This window comes from Pongo abelii, chromosome 23 (assembly GCF_028885655.2).
Source record: "Pongo abelii isolate AG06213 chromosome 23, NHGRI_mPonAbe1-v2.0_pri, whole genome shotgun sequence".
In the NCBI taxonomy this organism is placed as follows: domain Eukaryota; kingdom Metazoa; phylum Chordata; class Mammalia; order Primates; family Hominidae; genus Pongo; species Pongo abelii.
This window is the reverse complement of record NC_085929.1, coordinates 36,093,980-36,115,072: the sequence shown is the minus strand read 5'-3', so window position 1 is coordinate 36,115,072 and position 21,093 is coordinate 36,093,980. Positions and strand designations below refer to the sequence as shown.

General features: G+C 46.8%; 1 protein-coding gene across 4 annotated transcripts in view; it reads right to left on the bottom strand.

Annotated features, from left to right (window-relative positions):
* NF2 (NF2, moesin-ezrin-radixin like (MERLIN) tumor suppressor) overlaps positions 1–21,093 on the bottom strand; it is a 95,572-nt gene that overhangs the window by 14,244 nt on the left and 60,235 nt on the right. The window contains exons 9-16 of one of the 4 annotated variants that reach the window (XM_024239938.3): positions 19,178–19,252; positions 15,781–15,894; positions 12,262–12,384; positions 10,730–10,947; positions 9,285–9,390; positions 5,886–6,013; positions 2,615–2,777; positions 1,153–1,197 (exon numbers count right to left, since the gene is read on the bottom strand). In XM_024239938.3, the coding sequence (XP_024095706.1) occupies positions 1,162–1,197; positions 2,615–2,777; positions 5,886–6,013; positions 9,285–9,390; positions 10,730–10,947; positions 12,262–12,384; positions 15,781–15,894; positions 19,178–19,252 (963 nt within the window). In that variant the 3' untranslated portion in view covers positions 1,153–1,161. Of the gene's footprint in view, positions 1–1,137; positions 1,198–2,614; positions 2,778–5,885; positions 6,014–9,284; positions 9,391–10,729; positions 10,948–12,261; positions 12,385–15,780; positions 15,895–19,177; positions 19,253–21,093 lie in introns of those variants that run through there. The other 3 variants (XM_063723013.1, XM_024239937.3, XM_054543307.2) reach the window with 3 other exon arrangements.

Below are 21,093 nucleotides of genomic sequence, written 5' to 3'. Positions count from 1 at the left end.
AAATGAAAGTGTCACATACAAAACAGGGTTCATGTCATGGATTCTTGGAACCACTGACAGCTCAAGTGTACCTTTTAATGAGATCTATCAGGGACTTTAACAGCTGACCTCTCTTGATGGGATAACGACCACAAGTAGGATCTATCTTATGCCAGATCTCTTTTTGGTAGAAAGGTTCCAATGAGCTTATTCTACTCTATGAGCAGAAACTGCGGGGAAGACTCCAAAGGACACATCCTATGCTGCTGTTGGGTGGTGTGGGGCTTGTTGGCATGGGTACTACTGGGGATTAGGTGAGAAGTAGAGGCAGGATGTCATTTTATTATTGGGCAAAATATATTCTCTCCACTGCCTAGGCATGCTGGAAGAATAATGAACTGTTGCAGGTGAAAAGCAGCAAACATTCAGTTAATTCACTCAGCAACCAGTGACCGCTCCTCTCCGGGGTGCCATGAGTGTACTGTTCCAATGTGAGTTCACTCTGACCACATCTCTGCTCAGCCTGTGGAGAGGAAGCTGAAGCAGAGGTGGCTGAGCACGGATGAACAGACAGTCCACTCCCTGTGGACTCACATATCAGACCCTGTGCTCTAGGTTTGCTTTATTTGAAAAGAAAAGGGATGTGTACAGAAAGGGAAAGCTCTAAAGGAAAATGAGCCAGCACAAGCAACCCTTTCGCCCCACGACCAGAAGCTGCCAGGTGTGACCATGGGTCTTGAGAGGCTGTCACCGCATAAAAGGTCTTGATCTTGAGTTAAAGACACCAGTCTCCAAAGTGCCCAGATTGACCCCATTTCCATGCTAGGAGTATGCCACCAAGACAAAGGACTTTTAGACACACCTGACTGGACAAGAAGCCATAACCTTCCCCAGCCCAACAATGACACGAGATGGGAAGAATGGCCGGTCCTACAGTCCCATGACATGCCCTTCGGAACAAGGCAGTCTTCTGGGGCCCTGGAGGCTGGTCTGGCTCCACAGGGTGGGTGCCTGCTTTTAGACTCAAAGCATGCTGCGGCCAGTACCCAGGCACCACCTGCCCTCGTAAGGGCTCAGTGTGGCCCGAGGACAGAGACAGGCAAGCTCATGCACGGGTTAGTATCACAGAGGGCAGTACCATCACCACATAGAGAGTACCTGGGAACAACCTACTTTGAGGGCTCAAATGCAGATAGGTCTTCTGCCTTGGGCTTGAGGCTAAACCAGCAAAATAAAATGAAGAAAAACAAAAACATACCCTGTGATATCAACAATGCCATAAGTGCCATCTGCAAAATGCTTGGATAGGCCTGAAATCGTGACGAGTGATTTTGTTTGTTTTAGTGGCTTGGAATGGGGTCTCTCCAGCTCTCACACTGCAGGTTTCTGTGGCTGAGGGCCCTGCTCATTGCCGCAGCAGTGGAAATGGTGAGACTGTTCCTGGAACCCAGGTGACAAGGCTGGGGTAAGGGGTGAGATGGGGTGTCTGAGGCAGTTCATTTAAGGGCTGATTGGCTCACCGGCTCAGCCATCATTTTACCTCTTTCCTTAATGGCTGAGGCCTCCCTTGAACTCCCCTTTACTGTTTAATAATTTTGTTTTGGAAGGGAAGCCCAGTAAATTACAGAAGCCAGAGGAAAGAAGAATGTGGAATGTGGAAATGCCTTTCCTTCTAGGTTGCACTATTAACAGGAATTCTCTACCCGGTGCCAGTTGTGACTGGAGTCGAGAGGTAGAAGTCAGGGCTGCCTACTGTACCCAACAACAAAGGCAGGCAGAAACAGATCCCCTGGAGTTTTCAGATACAGCTTAACCACTAAAAACAGAGACAGTCCATAAAACTGGAAGCCCATTTTAAAGACTGAGGTAAAGAGTAAAAAATTAACTGTATCAGTATCACCTAAACTCAGTGGACAGTCTTATCTTAATAACACCTATTTTACAGGTGTTAACCTGGTCCTGGGCTATCAGTTAAGAGCAGAGCATTATTTGGCATGAGAAGACCCTTCTGCTTGGCCCAAATGAGAGAGGTATGCTCTTGGGCTGATAATTAGTATGGAATTTAGCTTCTGAATCTCGACAATGCTGAAAGCTCAAAATACCAATAGAGAAAGATATGAAACCATTTGCAAAGTAATAAAGTCTTCTCTTTTAAAACAAAGAGGTTCTCTCCTAGACACTTCCTTTTAAGTATGAAAAAAGTTAAAAATTCAGTTTGGTTTTATAGTCCTTGCCACTTAAAGACACCACAAGACTAGAGGGAAAGTCCATTCTCAATAGCCTCCATTTCATTCTGCTTTCTCATAAAGTAAGGCAGCTCCCTGGGTATAACACCCCTTGGCTTAAAAGGGCATTATGCTTTACTGCTAAATGAGGGATCAAAATCCACCCTGTAACAGGGGTTCATTACATTAGAGCTTTTAACACAAGCTCAACTTCCATCCAGCCAATGGGTTCATAGTCATTGGCAGATTAAATTCCCTTTCTGGCATAAATTTAAAAATTTCCTCAACTAAGTACATACAAAAGATGCCAATAGTCTAGTGACTTGGCTACTGAGGAAACCAGATGCCAACCGCACATTTCATTAATGATGGTCCTGATCAGCAAAATACAAGAAAGAGACCCTGGGTACCTTTTTAATGGTATTGTGCTTGCTGCTGCCACCCCTGTCGGAGTTCTCATTGTGCAGAATATCCAGAGCTGTCTCCCTCTCTTTCAGTTTCAAGGCCTCGATTTCTGTCTTGAGTTCATTGAGCTGCTCCTGCAGATGCTTGCTCTTTTCCATGTATTCCACTCTGCCGGCAAGAGGGTATCATGCATCAGGGCTTGGGCAGACAGTGAGACATGGCTCAGGTGCTCTGTGGCCCACAAGCTGCTTGGTGCGCGATCTAGGGTTTGAGGCCTAGGGTTCATGTCTCTACTTGGCCACTCACAGGCCATGGGAGCTTGGGCTGGTCACTTAAGTGCTATGAATGTTTCCTCATCATTAAAATTGGGATAATGATCACAGGGCCATGGTTAGGATTAAATAAAACAAAGTGTAGGAGGCCAGACACGGTGGCTCCACCTGTAATCCCAGTACTTTGGGTTGCTGAGGCAGGAGGATTGCTTGAGCCCAGGAGTTGGTGACCAGCTTGGGAAACATAGCAAGACCCTGTCTCTATTTTAAAAAAAAAAAAGAAAAGAAAAGGAAAGAAAAAGAAAGAGTAGAAAAGCCCTTGGTACATTCTCATAGGGGGCTCTACAAATACCAGCTGTCATGGACAGCTTTTTGTTCTGTACAAAAAAAAAAACATACGTGAAACAAGCTTCCTGGGAACCCAGAACAATCTCCTTGTCTCAACCCTTCTTGGAGCAGTAATTCAAGTAAACTCTTTTTTTTTTTTAAAGGATCTTGCTATGCTGCCCAGGCTGGCTTTGTACCCCTGGTCTCAAAGGGCTGGGATTATAGGCATAAGCCACAGCGCCCAGCTTCACGTGATCTCTTTTGATAGGCCACATCCACACTCCCACTTGTTCTGAGACTTCATCTAAAGACGAAAGAAGCTCACTCAGAAGCTCACCCAACGCAAGGAAGAAAAGATCCCCACCCTCACCTGAGAACAGATACACTGAGTGACAGCATCCATGATGGTGAAAATCTGGAAACCACCCACAAAGTGTCCAACTACAAGGTATGGCCAGAAAAACCATGCAATACAAATACCAAAAACACTCCATAGGGATTGCCATGGTTAGTATAGAGACTCTGCCAATACGTGCAAGGGTAAGAAGTGCCATGGTCTGAATGTTCATATCTTCAAAATTCATAGGTCGAAACCTAATCACCGGCTGGGCGTGGTAGCTCACGCCTGTAATCCCAGCACTTTGGGAGGCCAAGGTGGGCAGATCATGAGGTCAGGAGTTCAAGACCAGCCTGACCAACATGGTGAAACCCCATCTCTACTAAAAATACAAAAGTTTGCTGGGCATGATAGCGTGCGCCTGTAATCCCAGCTACTCAGGAGGCTGAGGCAGGAGAATCGCCTGAACCCAGGAGGTGGAGGTTACAGTGAGCCAAGATCGCACCACTGCATTCCAGCCTGGGCGATAGAGCGAGACTCCGTCTCAAAAAAAAAAAAAAGTGTCAGGAGGTGGGGCCTTTGGGCAGTCATGAGGGTAGAGCCTCATGAATGGGATTAGTGCCCTTATAAAAGAGACTCCAGAGAGACCCCTCATCCCTTCCACTGGGTGAGCACGCAGCAAAAAGGGGCTGACTATGAACCAGGAAGAATGCCCTCACTAGACTCCACCTCTGCCCGTGCCTTGATCTTGGCCTTCCCAGCTTCCCAAACTGTGAGAAATCAATTTCTTTCCCTTTTTTTTTTTGAGACAGGGTGTCTCTCTGTTGCCCGGGCTGGAGTACAGTGGTGCAATCTGGGCTCACTGCAACCTCTGCCTCCCAGGCTCAAGCAATCCTCCCACCTCAACCTCCTGAGTAGCTGGGACCACAGGCTTGTGCCACCACACCCAGCTAATTTTTGTATTTTTAGTAGAAATGGGGTTTTGCCATGTTGCCCAGGCTGGTCTTGAACTCCTGGCTCAAGAGATCTGCCCCACCTTGGACTCCCAAAGTGCTGGAATTACAGGCATGAGCCACTGTGCCTGGCCAAGAAATAAATTTCTGTTGTTTATAAGCTACCCAGCCTCTGTACAGTAGCCAAAACAAACTAAGATAGTAACAAAATACAAACTATAAAATAGCAGACACAGAACAGCTTCACCCTGATCCCGGATCCCAACCACATAAATATATATGTCTGGATAATGGTGAAAGGAACATGGACAGCAGATATGACAGCTAGAGGCTCTGGTTCATTGGCTACTTAGCTATACCCTCAGTGTGAGAGCCCAAAGAAAAACAGCCTGGGTTGTGGTTGCCCATACTGGACTCCATGGAGACACTTTCCCCAAAGGGTTTTCCTGAGGATACCACCCATGGTAAAAGCACATGGGCTGCAGAGTCAGATGGGTGAGGGGTTTCAACCCCTCTGCATCAGCTGTGGGATGCTGGTGGAGTTCACTAAACTCTCTAAATCTGAGTTCTCACTTATAAAATGGGAACATGAAAACCTACCTTTGATGTCAGTTTGATGTTTGTAAGTTAGCAGGAACTAAATGTGACAAAAGCCAAAACCCCTGACACACAGGCACTCAGTGCATGGTAGCTACTGTGGGTGTCCTCCAGCAAGCAGCAGCAGTTAACCAACTTACCGCTAGCTCTGGGAATTAGGGGCCCTCGCTTAGATTTCCTCTGCAGTGGGGATCCTTTCCTTTCCATCTCTGATCCACTTCTACCCACCATAAAGGGAAGACAGAGGGCAGCTCAGCAATTGCTGCCATGATCAGGCCATGCTGGGGCCCTGCCCAGCGCCACCCACTGCAGCAAAGTGGCCCCACCAGCTGTCAGCTTTCCTCAGCCTCGAGCCTGAGTCTCTTCTCTCACCTTTGTTTGTTCTAGACATGGGAACCACCACAGATCCCAGTTGCTGGAGAATGCAACTAGGAGGTGACTACAGTCCAGTAGTGTAACAGCAGTTGAACTGACTCAGAGATGCTAACAACCCAGTCCTACACTTTAGGTGAGGTTTAGAACCACCAAAAACTTCAGGTCACCAGTCAAGTGTTATTTTTATCCTGGATAAAAATTTTTATTTTTATTCATTCAGAATGAATGCTGATCTGTTGTCCCTTAATTTCTGATTAAGGAAATTCTTCCTCCAGGGGGTAAGTGCAGAGCAAACCTTTGCAGGAGTAATGACAGGCTGCTGCAGCGACCTCTCACCTCTGCCCCAGCTTCCCAAGGCCCCAATCACTCACTCTAGTTCACGGCTGCCCACAGCAGGGCACAGGGGGCTACATACTTTTCTTTCTCTATCTCCATGGAAAGCCGCTTCATGTCAGTATCCTTGAAGTCGAAAGACAGGCTGTCACCAACGAGGTTGAAGCTTGGTATGTCAGGAGGCAACGGTGCTGGAATTGGGTTCATGGGCTGTTAATGAGAAATTTTGGATTAGGAGCTTGGGTCGTACAAGCACAGAAGGACACTACTGTGTTGACAACTGATCCTCCAGCAGCCACAGAGGCAATGGGCACAACTCGGGTCCCACCTCCCAATGCCACCACGAGCCCCCATCCCTCCACTTCACTCCCTCCACATTTGCCACTGCCAGGTAAACAATACCAAAGACTACAAATCCAGGAAAATCATCCCTCATCCCTCAAATCTCTAACCGTTCTTCACGCTCAGCTGAATCAAACACAAACTCCCACTCGCTTTTTCATTTAGGAAACTCGCAGGCCCTGTGCGAGGGGCTGGAGATGCAGAAAACAAGACAGTATCCTTGGCTTTGAGCAGCTGAAAGTCTTGTTCAGGAAATACATGTGTTCACAGATCATCACTGTTAAAAAAGGTAAACACTGTAGCCAGGGAGCGAACAGAGGCTAGAAGAGATGCTGCTTCTGCTGGGATCCAAGACAGTGCCAGGAGAAGGTTTGCCGGGCGGGAGGTATGGCAATGGGTGGGGCAGTGCCCAGCGAGGGTGCCAGGAGTCTGCCATGCAGTGTGGAGAGGTGGGGTGGGAGATGGGCACCACCACAAAGGGCTCCACCTGCCCACCAAGGGGCTTGGGCTTGGACAATGGAACTGGAGTAGGGCCTGAAGCAGGGGTGGTGTAGTTTTTTTTTTTTTTTGGACTTTCATCCCAGCACAAAGGGTCATCTAAAGAGGGCCCCAGTCTAGCTTCCCGGCTTCTCCTACTATTTGCCCTACTAAGTCACAGACAGTATTGTTTATTATCCCCTGGACTACTGCCTTCCCAGCTCTGTACCCCTGCCTATCCCATTTCTCCTCCCTATGCTCCATCCCTCTTTCAAGGCCCTTCTCAAACACCATGATCTCTCACCAAAGCCTTTCTAGCCCCTCCCAGCCAGCCGGCAACCCTTTTCTTTGCTGTCCCTTAACGCTGTGTTTACAGTTCTCTAATGGTTCTTCTGCGATTCCACCCTGTAGAAGATTTCTTTTTGGCTGTATCTTCTTTCTACTATTTGCAAGTTTCCTGCAAACAATCTGCCTCTTTTTCATCCTTGGATCCCGTAATGAGTCTAGGACAGTGTCTGGGAAAGAGCAGAGGCTTGGAACATTCATTTGAGACATTCTCAAGGCCTGAGGCAGACCATCTGCAAGGGTGCTGAGAGAAGGCTCCTGGGGTGCCAGGGATGTCCTGTTTTCTGATCTGGGTGCTGGGTACATGGGTATGTTCAGTTTGTGAAAATTCTTCAAACTGTACAGTTGTAATTTGGGCACTTCTCTATGTGTATGTTATACTTCATAAAAATTTCCAGCAAAAACGCATACTAGTTGCTGCACCACTAGTGAGAGCATGAACTGGTATGACTTCTTTGGAGAGTATCAAAATTGAAAATTTGACCCCACAGTTCTATTATAAGAATTTATTCTACCAATATATCCATGTGTGTGTGTCAAGATTTGTGTTCAGGGATGTTCAGTGCCATTTTGTTCAAAATTGCAAAAGAAAACAGACTAAATACTCATCCATGAGGGACTGGTTAAATAAATTACAATCCATCCACACAACAAAACATGATTAAAAAGCTGACATGGATGATCTCCTCCAGGATTGACTGCTAAGAGGAAAGAGCAGTTACAGCAGTGTATAAGCTTTGCTCCAGTGTATATTTTAAAAACAACACATATAGGCTGGGCACAGTGGCTCATGCCTATAATCCCAGCACTTTGGGAAGCTGAGGCAGGCAGATCACTTGAGCTTGGGAGTTTGAGACCAGCTGTGGCAACATAGCAAAACCCTGTCCCTAACAAATACAAAAAAAAATTAGCTGGGCGTGGTGGTGCATGTCTGTGGTCCCAGCTACTCAGGAGACTGGGGCGGGAAGATCGCTTGAGCCTATGAGGCGAAGGTTGCAGTGAGCTGCGATTCTGCCACCACATTCCAGCCTGGGTGACAGAGTAAATAAAACTCTCTCTCTCAAAAAAAAAAAATAAATAAATAAAATAATAAATAAAAACAAAACACACAACTCAGGTGTTCAGCCCAGTTGAGTGCTCAGACGACTACAATCCCAGCTACCATCTGACTGTGACCACCAGAGAGATCCCCAGCAAGGATCTCTGTCTGGCCCAGTCAACCCAACAAGCCACCAGAGATACTAATGAAGCCACACAGCTGGCTTGGGTGGGTTGTTACACAGTAACAGAGAACCGGGATATACGGCAACAGCAAACTGCTTACATTTTCCCCACCTCAAACCCTGGGCAGCTTGTGCCTCTGGTGCCCTTTGTGCATCTGGGTCACGTACGTGCCTGTGCCATGTGCATGAATGTAAGTATGGGTGCGTGTGTGTGTCTGTGCTGTGTGTGTGGATGTGCTATGTGCATCAATGTATGTATGGGTACGTGTGTGTGTCTGTGCCATGTAGATGACTGTGCCGTGTGTGAGTCTGGGCCATGTGTGCATCTGTGCCCTCACCCTGAATACCCTATGTTCTCTTCTCCACCTGGCTACTTCCTGCTCCCCCTTCAAGCATCAGTGTAGACACCATACTGAGCCTCTCCTGCTCCTCCAGGGTGGGCTGTGTCCTCCTCCTCTAGGCACCTGTGCACTCTGAGAACACCTGTCAGGATAGAGACTTCCAACTGCGTGGCACTATGTGGACACTGAACAAATATGCATTAAAAAAAAAAAAAAAAAGCCAACTGAATGCACAGAAGAAAGGAAGGAAAGAGGCTTCTATTCATTTTGTGACCCCATTTAATGGAAGTCTGACTCTCTGTCCCCAAACTGAGAGTGGCTGCTCGTTCTTGCACGGCAGTAATTCACTCTGAGGTGTACAGCCAATCCCTTCCCAGAACTATAATTATGATATATGTTATATACTGATAGTTGAAGATTACATTCAGCTCAGCATTAAGAGGCAAGAGAGCAAATTCTCTTGAGGATAATTTGGGACTATATTACTTAGAACAAGAAAAACATTCCAGAGCTGGAAAAGGCCCTGTTGCCTGTTATCCAGGCAACCAAAGAGACAACTAACTAGTCCAAAGCCAAATGGCAGACCAGGATGTTCTACCCTGTCCCTAACTGCAGGCTCTCTGCACCTCTCATCCAGCCATGCATTTGCTTGAATGGTCACCCTGAAGGCACTGCCAGATGAACTGAAGGGCCGGGAGGAAAGAGAACATCACCAGGACTAAGGCAGCCCCAGCTGGTGGCCCCCAGGCTCACCGGGTATGTGGGCTTGGTGGCAATCTCCAGGAGCTTCTGCTTGGCTCTTCGCTCCGCCTCACGCGCTTCCTGCAGGTCTTGCTTCAGCTGATCTGCCTCTTTGGCCCTGTAAGGAAAGGATGAGATGTCAGCTTCACAGAAGAGGGCAGGTGGCGGGAAAAGACACCACCCTACCCCTGCAGAGGAGGGACCTGGGCTAACCCTGAGGATGGCACCTGAAGAGGTGAAAAAGGACAGTGAGACAGGGACATTTACATGAAATCAGAACTTCCAAGCAAGGACAACATTCCTGAGGATTTTTGTTTGAGTTGGTAAATCTAAACTGGAAGAGCAGGAAAACTGGTGGGGAATGAGAGAAACCAGACCTTCTACAGCCAGGAGTCAGAGGAGCTGGAGGGGGCACCAGCAGCTTTCTCTGCTTTATTTTTGGGTGAGAGTGAGCTGGGCAAAGGAAGAGCCTGGAGGATCAAGTTCTTATATTGGATCACAAAGGGCAGAATCTGCAAGAACTGCGTCTTCACAGCCCCCGGATAAAACACCAGTGGGCCTTGTGCCCACTTTCTCCAGCAGAAAGATGAGCCCAGTCACTGAGGGCACCCACACCCTGGTGTAGATCCTCATCCTATGGGGCTCAGGTGGACACGGCATGTGAGGCCTGGTGCAGGGACCTGGCCCAACCTGCATCATGCACAGGCAGTGACCCCCATATACAGTAAGGGGCCTGAAGCAGGGCAGGCAAAAAGGAACCATATTCCCAGAACGACATGCAAAGAGTGGTGAGGAAAACTGTAGTGAATGCACCTTGGTAGCTAAAAGCCAAATTCAAGTGCTCTAAATCAACAGAGCCAAAAGCTGTGGGGAATGTGTCAGTGTTTATCTGAAGGTTGCAGACCTAGAATAGTCTTTCAAAAGTACAGACAACAGTTCCATCCTTCAACCTGGCCATGAGTGGGACATCCCAATCACAGAGATCATCCTAGCCCTCCTCCCCCATGTGCCAAGGAAGGCTGGGGGATGCAGGCACTAGCTTCCCTTTAAAGGTAAGTAGCTGCTGTTCTCCTGCAGCCCCACTGAATGAAAGCAGAAAAGAACCACATTTTTTTTTTTAATGCACAAAGAGCCTCCTCACATCTCTTCAGCTGAAAGCAGTCTGTGGATATGCTCAGGGATTTTCCTGCACACACGGCCATCAGAGGGACAGGGGCTTATCAAAGAGACACAAAGAGGCCCCCCTGGCAGGAGAACTGAGTTCCTGTGCCCAACCAGTAGCGCCAGCCCCAAAATGGATAAAGCACCAGTCACTATCAGCCAAGGAGGAGCCTCCCCCCGGCCCAGAAGATGGGCAAGCAGCTTGAGGACAGCTGCTGTAGAGCTCAGCCTCAGGGCAGGCTGGTCTGCAGCCCTTCACCAGCCTCCTCGCCAGTCTGGTGCCCGGTGCCCCTCACCTCCTCTCTGACTCCTCAGCCATCTTCAGTGCCAGCACCTCGGCTTCCAGCACCTTCTGCTCCATCAGGCGCTTCTCCTCCTCCGTGCGAATGGCTGTGGCCTTGATGCGCTGCATTTCCTGCTCAGCCTCTGCGGCCTTCTGGGCCAGAAGTTTTGCCTCCTCCTCGGTGATCTGGGCCTTTTCAGCCAACAGGTCAGCTGTCTCCTCAGACCGCATCTGGAGGGCATGGTGCTCTTAGCTGAAGCGGGATCATGTGCTATTCTCCCGCCCAGATCTGCCTTGAACACTGAGATGGGACAAACCAGAGTCTCGGACTCCTGGGGCCCTGCTGCTGAGTGCCCTCCATGACCCTCTGACAAGAGATGACAAGCCACATTCCCCAATTTTTCAGAAGGGCCCTTCGGGCTGTACCCATGGGGAGTACCAAGAGCACCTTCTCTGAGTACCCACCTCAGCTCAGGCTTATGCTTCATGTGGAGAAAAACAACTTAAATTCTGTTCTTTCCCTTTAAATCAGTGGTTAGAACCAGAGTTTTTTGTCCCCTGCAAGAGACATGTGGCAGGCGGGGCATGGTGGCTCAGGCCTATAATCCCAGCCATTTGGGAGGCCGAGGCGGGCGGATCACCTGAGGTCAGGAGTTCAAGACCAGCCTGACCAACACGGTGAAAACCCATTTCTACTAAAAATACAAAAAAAAAAAAAGCCGGATGTGTTGGCGCGCGCCTGTAATCCCAGCTACTTGGGAGGCTGAGGCAGGAGAATCACTTGAACCCAGGAGGCGGAGGTTGCAGTGAGCCAAGATCATGCCATTGCACTCCAGCTTGGGCAACAAGAGCGAAACTCCATCTCAAAAAAAAAAAAAAAAAAGTACAGCTGGGCACGGTGGCTCACACCTATAATCCCAGCACTTTGGGAGGCTGAGGCGGGCAGATCACGAGGTCAGGAGTTCGAAACCAGCCTGACCAACATGGTGAAACGCCATCTCTATTAAAAATACAAAAATTACAGCGTGCCTGTAATCCCAGCTGCTCAGGCGGCTGAGGCAGGAGAATCGCTTGAACCTGGGAGGTGAAGATTGCAGTAAGCCGAGATTGTGCCACTGTACACTCCAGCCTAGGCAACAGAGCGAGACTCCATCTCAAAAAAAAAAAAAAAAAAAAAAAAGAGAGAGACATGTGGCAATGTCTGAAGATGTTTTGGATTGTTACAAATGGAGGGTGAGGTGCTGCTACTGGGATCTAGTTCCTACAGCAAAGGATGGTCAGCCCCAAATGTCAGTAGTGCCCAGGCTGAGAAGCTCTGCTGTAAAGGCAACCTCGTGGTGAAAGTGGAGTTTGGCTGCACATAAGCTCAACCTAAATCTGCTTCAGCCAACACAGGTGAAAAGAAAAGGCACTGATTTTTTTAAAGCTGAAATTAAGTATTTCAAAGCAAACGCTGCTAACTCATGGTTTTCAGGAGACCGAGCTCCAGAAAAGCCAAGGAAGTCCCCAGGTAGCCTCCTGGAACCCCAGCCCCTCAGAAATCACCAGTGCTTCGTTGGCCATTGTTGCCTCTTCTTTCATCTGCAGAAGCCTCCTCTCCAACTCATCCCTCGTGCGTTCAGCCTCCTCCCTCATCTGCTTCTCTCGAGCGAGGCGCTGCCGCTCCATCTGCGAGGGGTGAAGAAAAACAGTCATTGAATCACAGGGCTCGAGACCTAGGGTGCCACAAGGGCCCAAAGATGCCCCATCTCCAGAGTCTCCCCTTTTGGGACCTTTTTCCTTCCCTTTCCTTTAGGTAGCCAGGGTCATTCTTATTGCCCCCCACCCCGTCCTTCTAAACCAGTTGCAGAGTTGAAAGCTGTGCCACTTGAAAAACAGTCTAGTGGTGAATGAACAAACGAACAAACAACAAAAAACCAAACTGAGTCTTGACCTGGATAGAAAGAGGCATTCTTTTTTTTTGGTGGGGGGGACAGAGTCTTGCTCTGTCGCCCAGGCTGGAGTGCAGTGGCACGATCTCAGCTCACTGCAACCTCCGCCTCCCAGGTTCAATCAATTCTCCTGCCTCAGCCTCCCGAGTAGCTGGGACTATAGGCACCCGCCACCATGCCTGGCTAATTTTTGTATTTTTAGTAGAGATGAGGTTTCACCATATTGGCCAGGCTGGTCTTGAACTCCTGACCTTATGATCCACCCACCTTAGCCTCCCAAAGTGCTGGGATTACAGGCATGAGCCACCGCACCTGGCAGAAGGAGGCATTCTTATACACAGTGCACTGAAATGGCTACCTTGCCAATGTTGCTTTTTGTTGGGAAACCCCAGGTGGCTCTGCCTTGTGGCCGATGGGATGCAATGCAGGACCTCCTCCCTCAGATAGAGCCCCAGAAATAAGCAGCTTTCTCATCTGGGCAGGCTAGCCATCTCACCATTTCTAATCCACATGGACCCCTCTCACATCTCTGATTTCATCAACAATAGCTCCACTCTTGCCTCTGACCCACAGAAAAGACGGAATCATTCTACGTGATGCATCAATAGTTCACACATTGTATTTCACGGGGGGAGCTGCAACAGCCACAGCACAGACTTGTACAGCCTCATGTGGAGACAACTCCTGAGCCAGGCCTAGGACAGGAGGGAGCCAGGCGAGGAACACAGCCCCCTGTCCTTAAGGCAACAGTACAAAGCCATCACTACCTCCCTTGCCTTCTGGATCACTGCATTAATTGGACCACATGCTGAGCTTAATAAGGGGAACAAGCACAAGACAGTGCCATTCCTCTGTGATCCCAGGGTACTAACTGAGTCCAAAAAGCAGAATCCAGAAGTGACCACTGCACTATTTTCTGCCTTAAATAATTAAAGCACATTTAATTACTTCTTGCTTCAATCTTATCCCACACTCTGGTCATACAAGGTTTCTAAGACTGCTGCTTTTTCTAAATCCTAAGCCAAATACACACACACACACACACACACACAGAGGAGCTCAAAAAGATAATGCAAAGACAAGCAATAAAACAGTGAAAGTTCTTCTCCAATTTTCTCCTTGCAAGTCAATGAAAAGCTTGGCCAATTTGTTCTCTCATTTCCATCATATTACAATTTCCATAAGGTGGCTTACTACATATCTATAATTCTTTAAAAAAAAAAAAAGAAAGAAAGAAAGAAAGAAAGAAAGAGCCCAGTCAGGCCAGGCAGGCATAGCAGCTCATGCCTGTAATCCTAGCACTTTGGGGCGCCGAAGCGGGAGGAATGTTTGAGCCCAGGAGTTTGAGATCAGCCTGGGTAACATAGCAAGACCTGATCTCTACGAAACAATTAAAATTAACTAGGTGTGGTAGCATGCACTTGTAGTCCCAGCTACTTGAGGGGCTGAGACAGAAGGATTGCTCAAGCCCAGGAGCTTGAGGTTACAGTGAGCTATGATGAAACCACTGCACTCCAGCCTCGGTGACAGAACAAGACCCTCTTGTTAAAAAAAAAAAAAAAAAAAAAAAAAAGCCAGGTAATCTCCTTCAGTTCCTGGCACTGTACTTTCCCTAAGACCTCTACCCCAATATAAAGGACCTCCTATTCACAAAAGAAGTTTACTGCTTACAAAGACTGTAAGGTGTAATATACGTCCCTTCATCTGAGATGGAGAAGGTATATCATTAGTTTCACCTGATGGATGAGAAAACTGAGGTCTGGAAGGTAAGTCATTGACTTACTCACATTCTAAATTTCAGATCTGGCTCCAAGGTCAGTGTCTGTCCACCTGATATGTGGTTGCCCAGATGCCAGGTTTGTGGCTCTGCTGTGCTGTAGGCAGTGCCGATCTGCAGTGTTCCTGCTATTCTCTGCCAGGGCCCACAGGCTACATATTCCCTGACACTTTCAGATTTCTTACTTCTAAGCTTTGCTCTGGTAAGAAAAAGGTCAAAGAGAGCTCTCCTCCTCCTTCTTATTTATTTACTTATTTATTTATTTATTTTGGTATTTTGTTTTTGCTTCTGTTTTGAAACAGGGTCTTGCTTGGTCACCCAGGCTGGAATGTAGTGGTGCAATCATAGCTCACTGCAGCCTCAAATTCCTAGGCAAGTGATCCTCCTGCCTTGGCCTCCCAAAGTGCTGGAGTTATAGGGATGAGCCACTGCCAAGAGCTCTTCATGAAACTTCCACTGTGACTCCCTGCTGGCTCAGTAGGATTTCTTTGTCCAACAAATCCATCCCATCACCCTGAAAGCATCCCAAAGAACACATTTGTGGCCCACCACCTCAGAAAGCAAACAGATAGAGAGCTGGAAGCACACTGGGCATTTCATTCTAAATCCTAGGGCTGGGAGCCAGCCTCTCCAATGTATCCAAATCAGAAAGGTGCGCACAAACTAATTATTACACTTCTGAGCTTGCAAGTCCTGAGGGCAGCCAACTGCAGCTGCTGCTACTCTATCTAGTAGTTTATCCAAAAACACAATTGATATTCTCAGCAGTAAGGCCCAAATTAGTTGTGTGGATTTCCATGGGCAGAGAAGGTTTATGAGTAGAAAACAATGATGCAGATCATCCAGTCTGCTGATAGATGCTCCTGGCAAGTCCTGGGGCAGGTGACATGCCATAAGGCCTGACCTGCAGTGAGGAATTGCAGCCAGAGTCAAATTAGCATTCCAGCAGCAAGCACTGAAATGCCACCTTGCATTCTATCACCATCTAATTAGAAAAGGAGAAGGCTGCACAAGGAGGGAGACAGGCAAAAAAAGAAAGCAAGCTAGCTAGCCAGATGGATAGATGCATGCACTCTTGGTTATTTCATCCCAAACTGGTGTTAATCACACTTAATTTCTCCAAGTGTAGAAATTACTAGAGATGTTTCTTTTAGATATGCTATTAGGGTTTATTCCTCATTTCCAGAGCTGACTTCCCACCAGGTAGGCATCGGCAAATGAAGATCCAAAAGGTATAAAACAAGAGCAGGTATGTCCACGGCCAAAAGACTCCTGCCAGCCCATGACCACTCCTCGCCTCCCAGTCCAGGACTGACCACACAGTGACATCATCAGTTAAAACAAGGTTGTGCTCACCTGCTTTCTAGCTTTCTCCTCCCTGGCCTGGGCTTTCATCTGCTGAACTTCCAAAGAATCAGCTTTCCTTCTCCTCATAAATAGATCATGGTTCCCGATACATAGCTGGAGAATCTGTGGCCACAGAAGCAGACAAAAAGGTTAATATCCACAAATTTACTTCACTGCCTACCGGCCCACTAGTGCCATAGCAGTTTGAGCTCTTGCAGGTAGCAGTAAACGTGAAGATGAATGCATAGAGTGAAACACCAAAGCCCTACTAGCGGCCTCTAGTGCTGTCAGCTCTGGAAATATGCAAAATGAAGGCGCCTCAGATATGCCAGGAGGTAAAAATCATAAATGAAGAGAGGACTGGAGGACACTTCACCATGTCATCTGGGTACACCTTACTCTCCTACATCAAGATGTGGTTCTGCAGACCAGGCAGGATAGGAAAGCTCGTTCAGTAAGCTGGGCTGAGGTAACAGGTTATACATGTGGAAAAAAATAAGCTGGATCCCTCCCTTATAGCTTACACAAAAATCAACTCCAGAAGGATTAAATATTTAAATGCAAAGATTAAGCCCTTGAAACTTTTAGAAGACAATATAGAAGAATATGATCATAGGATAAGAGAAGATGCCAAGTAAGACACAAAAAGTGATTAAGGAAAAAATTTACATATTTGTCTACATTAAAATTAAAAATTCTTATTGTCAAGACATAAAAAAAAGAAAAAGAGCAACAAACTGGAAGACATAGCCAATAAAGAAAACAGGCTAGGTGCAGTAGCTCACACCTGTAATCCCAGCACTTTCGGAGGCCAAGGTGAGAGGATCCTTGAGCCCAGGAGTTCAACACCAGCCTGAGTGACATAGTGAGACACCATCTCCACAAAAAAATCAAAAAATTTGGCCAGACCTGGTGGCTCAGCACTTTGGGAAGTGTAATTCTAGCACTTTGGGAAGGGGAGGCAGCCAGATTGCTTGAGCCCAGGAGTTTAAGACAAGCCTGGACAACATGGCAAAACTTCGTCTCTATAAAAAAAATACAAAAAATTAGCTGGGCATGGTGGTGTATGCCTGCAGTCCCAGCTACTGGGGAGGGTGAGGTGGGAGGATCACTGAGCCTGGGGAGGTCCATACTGCAGTGAGCCATGATCGTGTCATTACATTTCAGCCTGGGCAACAGAGTGAGACCCTATCTCAAAATCTCAAAAAAAAAAGTTCATATGATAATGAAATACCATTTTAGATGCACAAGATTGGCAAAAATTTTAAAAGGCTGATAATACAAGTATTAAGGATAGCAAAAAAGAAATTTCACCCACTACTGTTGGGTCTGTAAAAATCGATTCACCTTCTTTAGAAAACAATGTGTCATAATTTTGAAATTTGAACATATACTGAGCCCTGTACTTCTACTCCTGTGTATATACTCTAAACTCTATTTTTAATTGATTTTTATGTATTATTATTATTTTTTGAGATGAAGTTTTGCTCTTGTTGCCCAGGCTGGAGTGCAATGGCATGATCTTGGCTCACTGCAACCTCCATCTCCTGGGTTCAAGCGATCTCCTGCCTCAGCCTCCTAAGTAGCTGGGATTTATAGGCATGTGCCACCACGCCCGGCTAATTTTGTATTTTTAATAGAGACAGGGTTTCTCCATGTTGGTCAGGCTGGTCTCAAACTCCCGACCTCAGGTGATCCGCCTGCCTCAGCCTCCCAAAGTGCTGGGATTACAGGCGTTGAGCCACTGTGCCCAGCCCTATTTTTTATTTTTTAAACATTTTATTTATTTTCATTTTTTTGGAGACAGGGTCTCGCTATGTTGCCCAGGCTGGTCTCGAACTCCTGGCCTCAAACAGTTATCCTGCCTTGACCTCCCCAAGTGCTGAGATTACAGGCATGAGCCACCCCACCTAGCCCAGTATACTCAAGACTCCAAAGAAACTATTGCCTATGTGCACCAGGAGGCAGATACGAAAGTTTTCATAACAGCCTGTTAAAACAGTATAGAAGTGGCCGGGCGCAGTGGCTCACGCCTGTAATCCCAGCACTTTGGGAGGCCGAGGTGGGCAGATCACAAGGTCAGGAGTTCGAGACCAGCCTGACCAACATGGTGAAACACCATCTCTACTAAAAATACAAAAATTAGCCAGGCGTGGTGGTGGGCGCCTGTAATCCCAGCTACTCAAGAGGCTGAGGCAGGAGAATTGCTTAAATCTGGGAGGCGGAGGTTGCAGTGAGCCGAGATTGTGCCACTGCACTCCAGCCTAGGCAACAGAGTGAGACTCCATTTCAAAAACAAACAAAAAAAGTACAGAAGTAAAAAGCACTTAATTATCCATTAACAGAAGAATCAGAAAAATATATAACAGAGTGCTACAGAGGTGAGAATGAACAGACTATCTTTAAGCATCAACAAAGATATATCTCAAAAAAATAATGAAAAAGGAAAAGGCAAATGACAGAAGAATATATATACTTGACAGCATTTAGATAAATTTCATAAACACATGACATTGAATAGTATTTTTCTTTTGCCATATATGAAATAAAATTCTGTTGAAAAGCAAGAGGATGATGAATACTCAACTCAAAACAGTGATCACCCTTGGGCAGAGGGAAAGGAGAGACCAGCAGGGTGTTAACATGAAGGGTCTCAACAGTATTGGGACTGTGCTATTTCTTTTTTCCTTTTTCTTTTTCTTTTTTTTTCTCGACCTCGTGATCCACCAGTCTCGGCCACCCAACGTGCTGGGATTACAGGCGTAAGCCACCGTGCCCGGCCAGGACTGTGCTATGTCTTAAAGTGGGGTTGTGGGTACACAGCTATTCACTTTTGTTATTCTTTATAATTCATATAAGTTACACTTACTTATCCTTTAATATGTATGAAATACTGCATTAAAAATTCTTTTTAAAACTTCCTCATCGGCTGGGCGCAGTGGGTCATGACTGTAATCCCAGCACTTTGGGAAGCCAAGGTGGATGGGTCACCTGAGGTCAGGAGTTCGAGACCAGCCTTACCAATATGGTGAAACCCCGTCTCTACTGAAAATACAAAAATTAGCTGGGCATGGTGTCTCATGCCTGTAATCCCAGCTACTCGGAAGGCTGAGCCAGAAGAATCTCTTGAACCTGGGAGGCGGAGGTTGCAGTGAGCCGAGATGGCACTGCCACTGCACTCCAGCCTGGGCGACAGAGCAAGACTCTGTCTCAAAAAAAACAAACAAAAAAAACCTTCTTCATGATATAATTTAGTTTTAACTCTTTAAGCTAAACAGAAAGTATGCGCCAAGTGAGATACCATTCTACACTTCACAAGATGTCACTCTGATATCCTTTAAAAAGAAGTATTCAATTCTCAGAAAAGCTACCATTATCAGTAATGAAAACCAGGATCTCAACTTACCAGCTTATTAACACGAAGCTTTGAGGAGTTAAACTTGAAGACATCAATTTTCTTATCCAGTGGTTTAATAGTAAACTGGAAGAACGAAGCAGAACACAGTTTCAGTCCGACAGCCTGGAATGTTACCACCAATTGGAAATTCCACAAATGCAGCAACCACACTGGCCACAGACCAGCATGAAGTTATGCCTTGTCCTGGCTTCCCAGTATCCAGGCACTAAACCTCAGGGAATTAGGAGCACCAAGTCTCGGGCTGTGGAAGCTCAGGACCCTAAAGGTATGCTCTCTAGACCACCTTAGGCATGAGTGTGGGAAGGGATTCTTGACAACCTAAAATAAGCATCCTTAATGGGCCCAACCCTGAGGCCAACACTGGAGGGCTACTGTAGTCTAGGGCATGGGCCCACCTTCATGAAGCTCACCATCTAGTTGGAACTAGGCTAACAACAGCCAATTACTCAAGAAATCACATCAAATATTAGTGCTTCATTGGGTGGTACAAATCACAAATGTGTGGAGGTTCAGAGTAGATCCACCATAAGCAAGAGAGAGTGAAGCTGATCTTAAAAGAAGAATCCAACAGGGTAGCTAAAAGGCAGGTGAAGGGGCATTCTGCACAAGGCAAAACCAGAAATAAGGTAGAGATGGGGAAATGAGCAGTGTGTGAGAGTGTGTGTATGTGTGTGTGTGTGTGTGTGTGTGTGTGTGTGTGTGGTATTAGCTTTTTGGTGACTAAGATGATATAATAGGCTTAGCCTGGGAGGTAGGAAGGGGTGGGCGTAGGGGCTGGCAGTGAGAATAAAAGTCAGAGGTGGCCAGATATGGTGGCTCACACCCGTAATCCCAACACTTTGGAAGGCCAAGGCGGGAAGATCGCTTGAGGTCAAGAGTTTGAGGCTGCAGTGAGCTGTAATTGCACAACTGCACTCCAGGCTGGGCAACAGAGTAGACCCCTATCTCAAAAAAAAGAAGGGTTTAGGTTTGATGTGACAGGATACCTGCGCTCACCACAGGTTTCTGAACATGGGAATAATTTGATAAAAGCTGTTAATAGAAAGAATCAAATGGGGGAAAAATGGACTATAGTAGAAGGGAAAACAGTTCTTGATGCTGAAATCAAAATGGAGAGAAAGATGAATGATAAAGACAGAGTGGTGGCTTGGTAGGAGAACCTAGGGTTAGACCACTAGCAGGAAAGCCTGCAAGGAACAAATGGCTGCTGCTCTCAACAAACAGATCCTAGATTTCCAAGATGCACTTACAAAATGGATATCCATTCCCAAGAAAGACTTGCTAAGCAGATAAATATGTTTGGGAAGACATATTTCTTTCACACGTTATATTGCCCAAGAAGGGGTTAGTACATTGAGGACAGAAAATGATCCTTTGTTTAGCTTTCGGCCAAGTTAACTTAGAAGCAGTGTTGCTCTTGTGTAGGCTGCTATTCATGAATTTTGTGAGCTTATTTTTGGCTTTGCTGTCAAACCCTGGAGCTGTCAGTGGGAAACCACAAGTAGTGGGGAAACCACAAGTAGTGGGGAAACCGCAGGCTCTGCACCATGCCAGGGCGTACACAAAGAATCAATGGATCACTTAAAATAAACTAACATTTCTGTTTTGACAGTACGGCTGTCATGCATAACTACCAAGACTACTTCTTTTATGTCAAGTCAGCTTGGGGTCTGCTTACTGCATGAGTTATTGACATGATGGAACATGATGGCGCCTGTCCCCCAGAGAGGGCATATTAGAGTTTACTGCGTCAGGCCACACTATGGGAGACTTCAATCCTTGGCTTCTTTGAAGAACGGGTGTTTAGGGAGCCTTTAGCACACAAATGTGTGGACGTGAAATAAACAGACTTTATGAAATTGGGAGATGAAAAACTACCATACGGTGGCACACATACAGCTTTA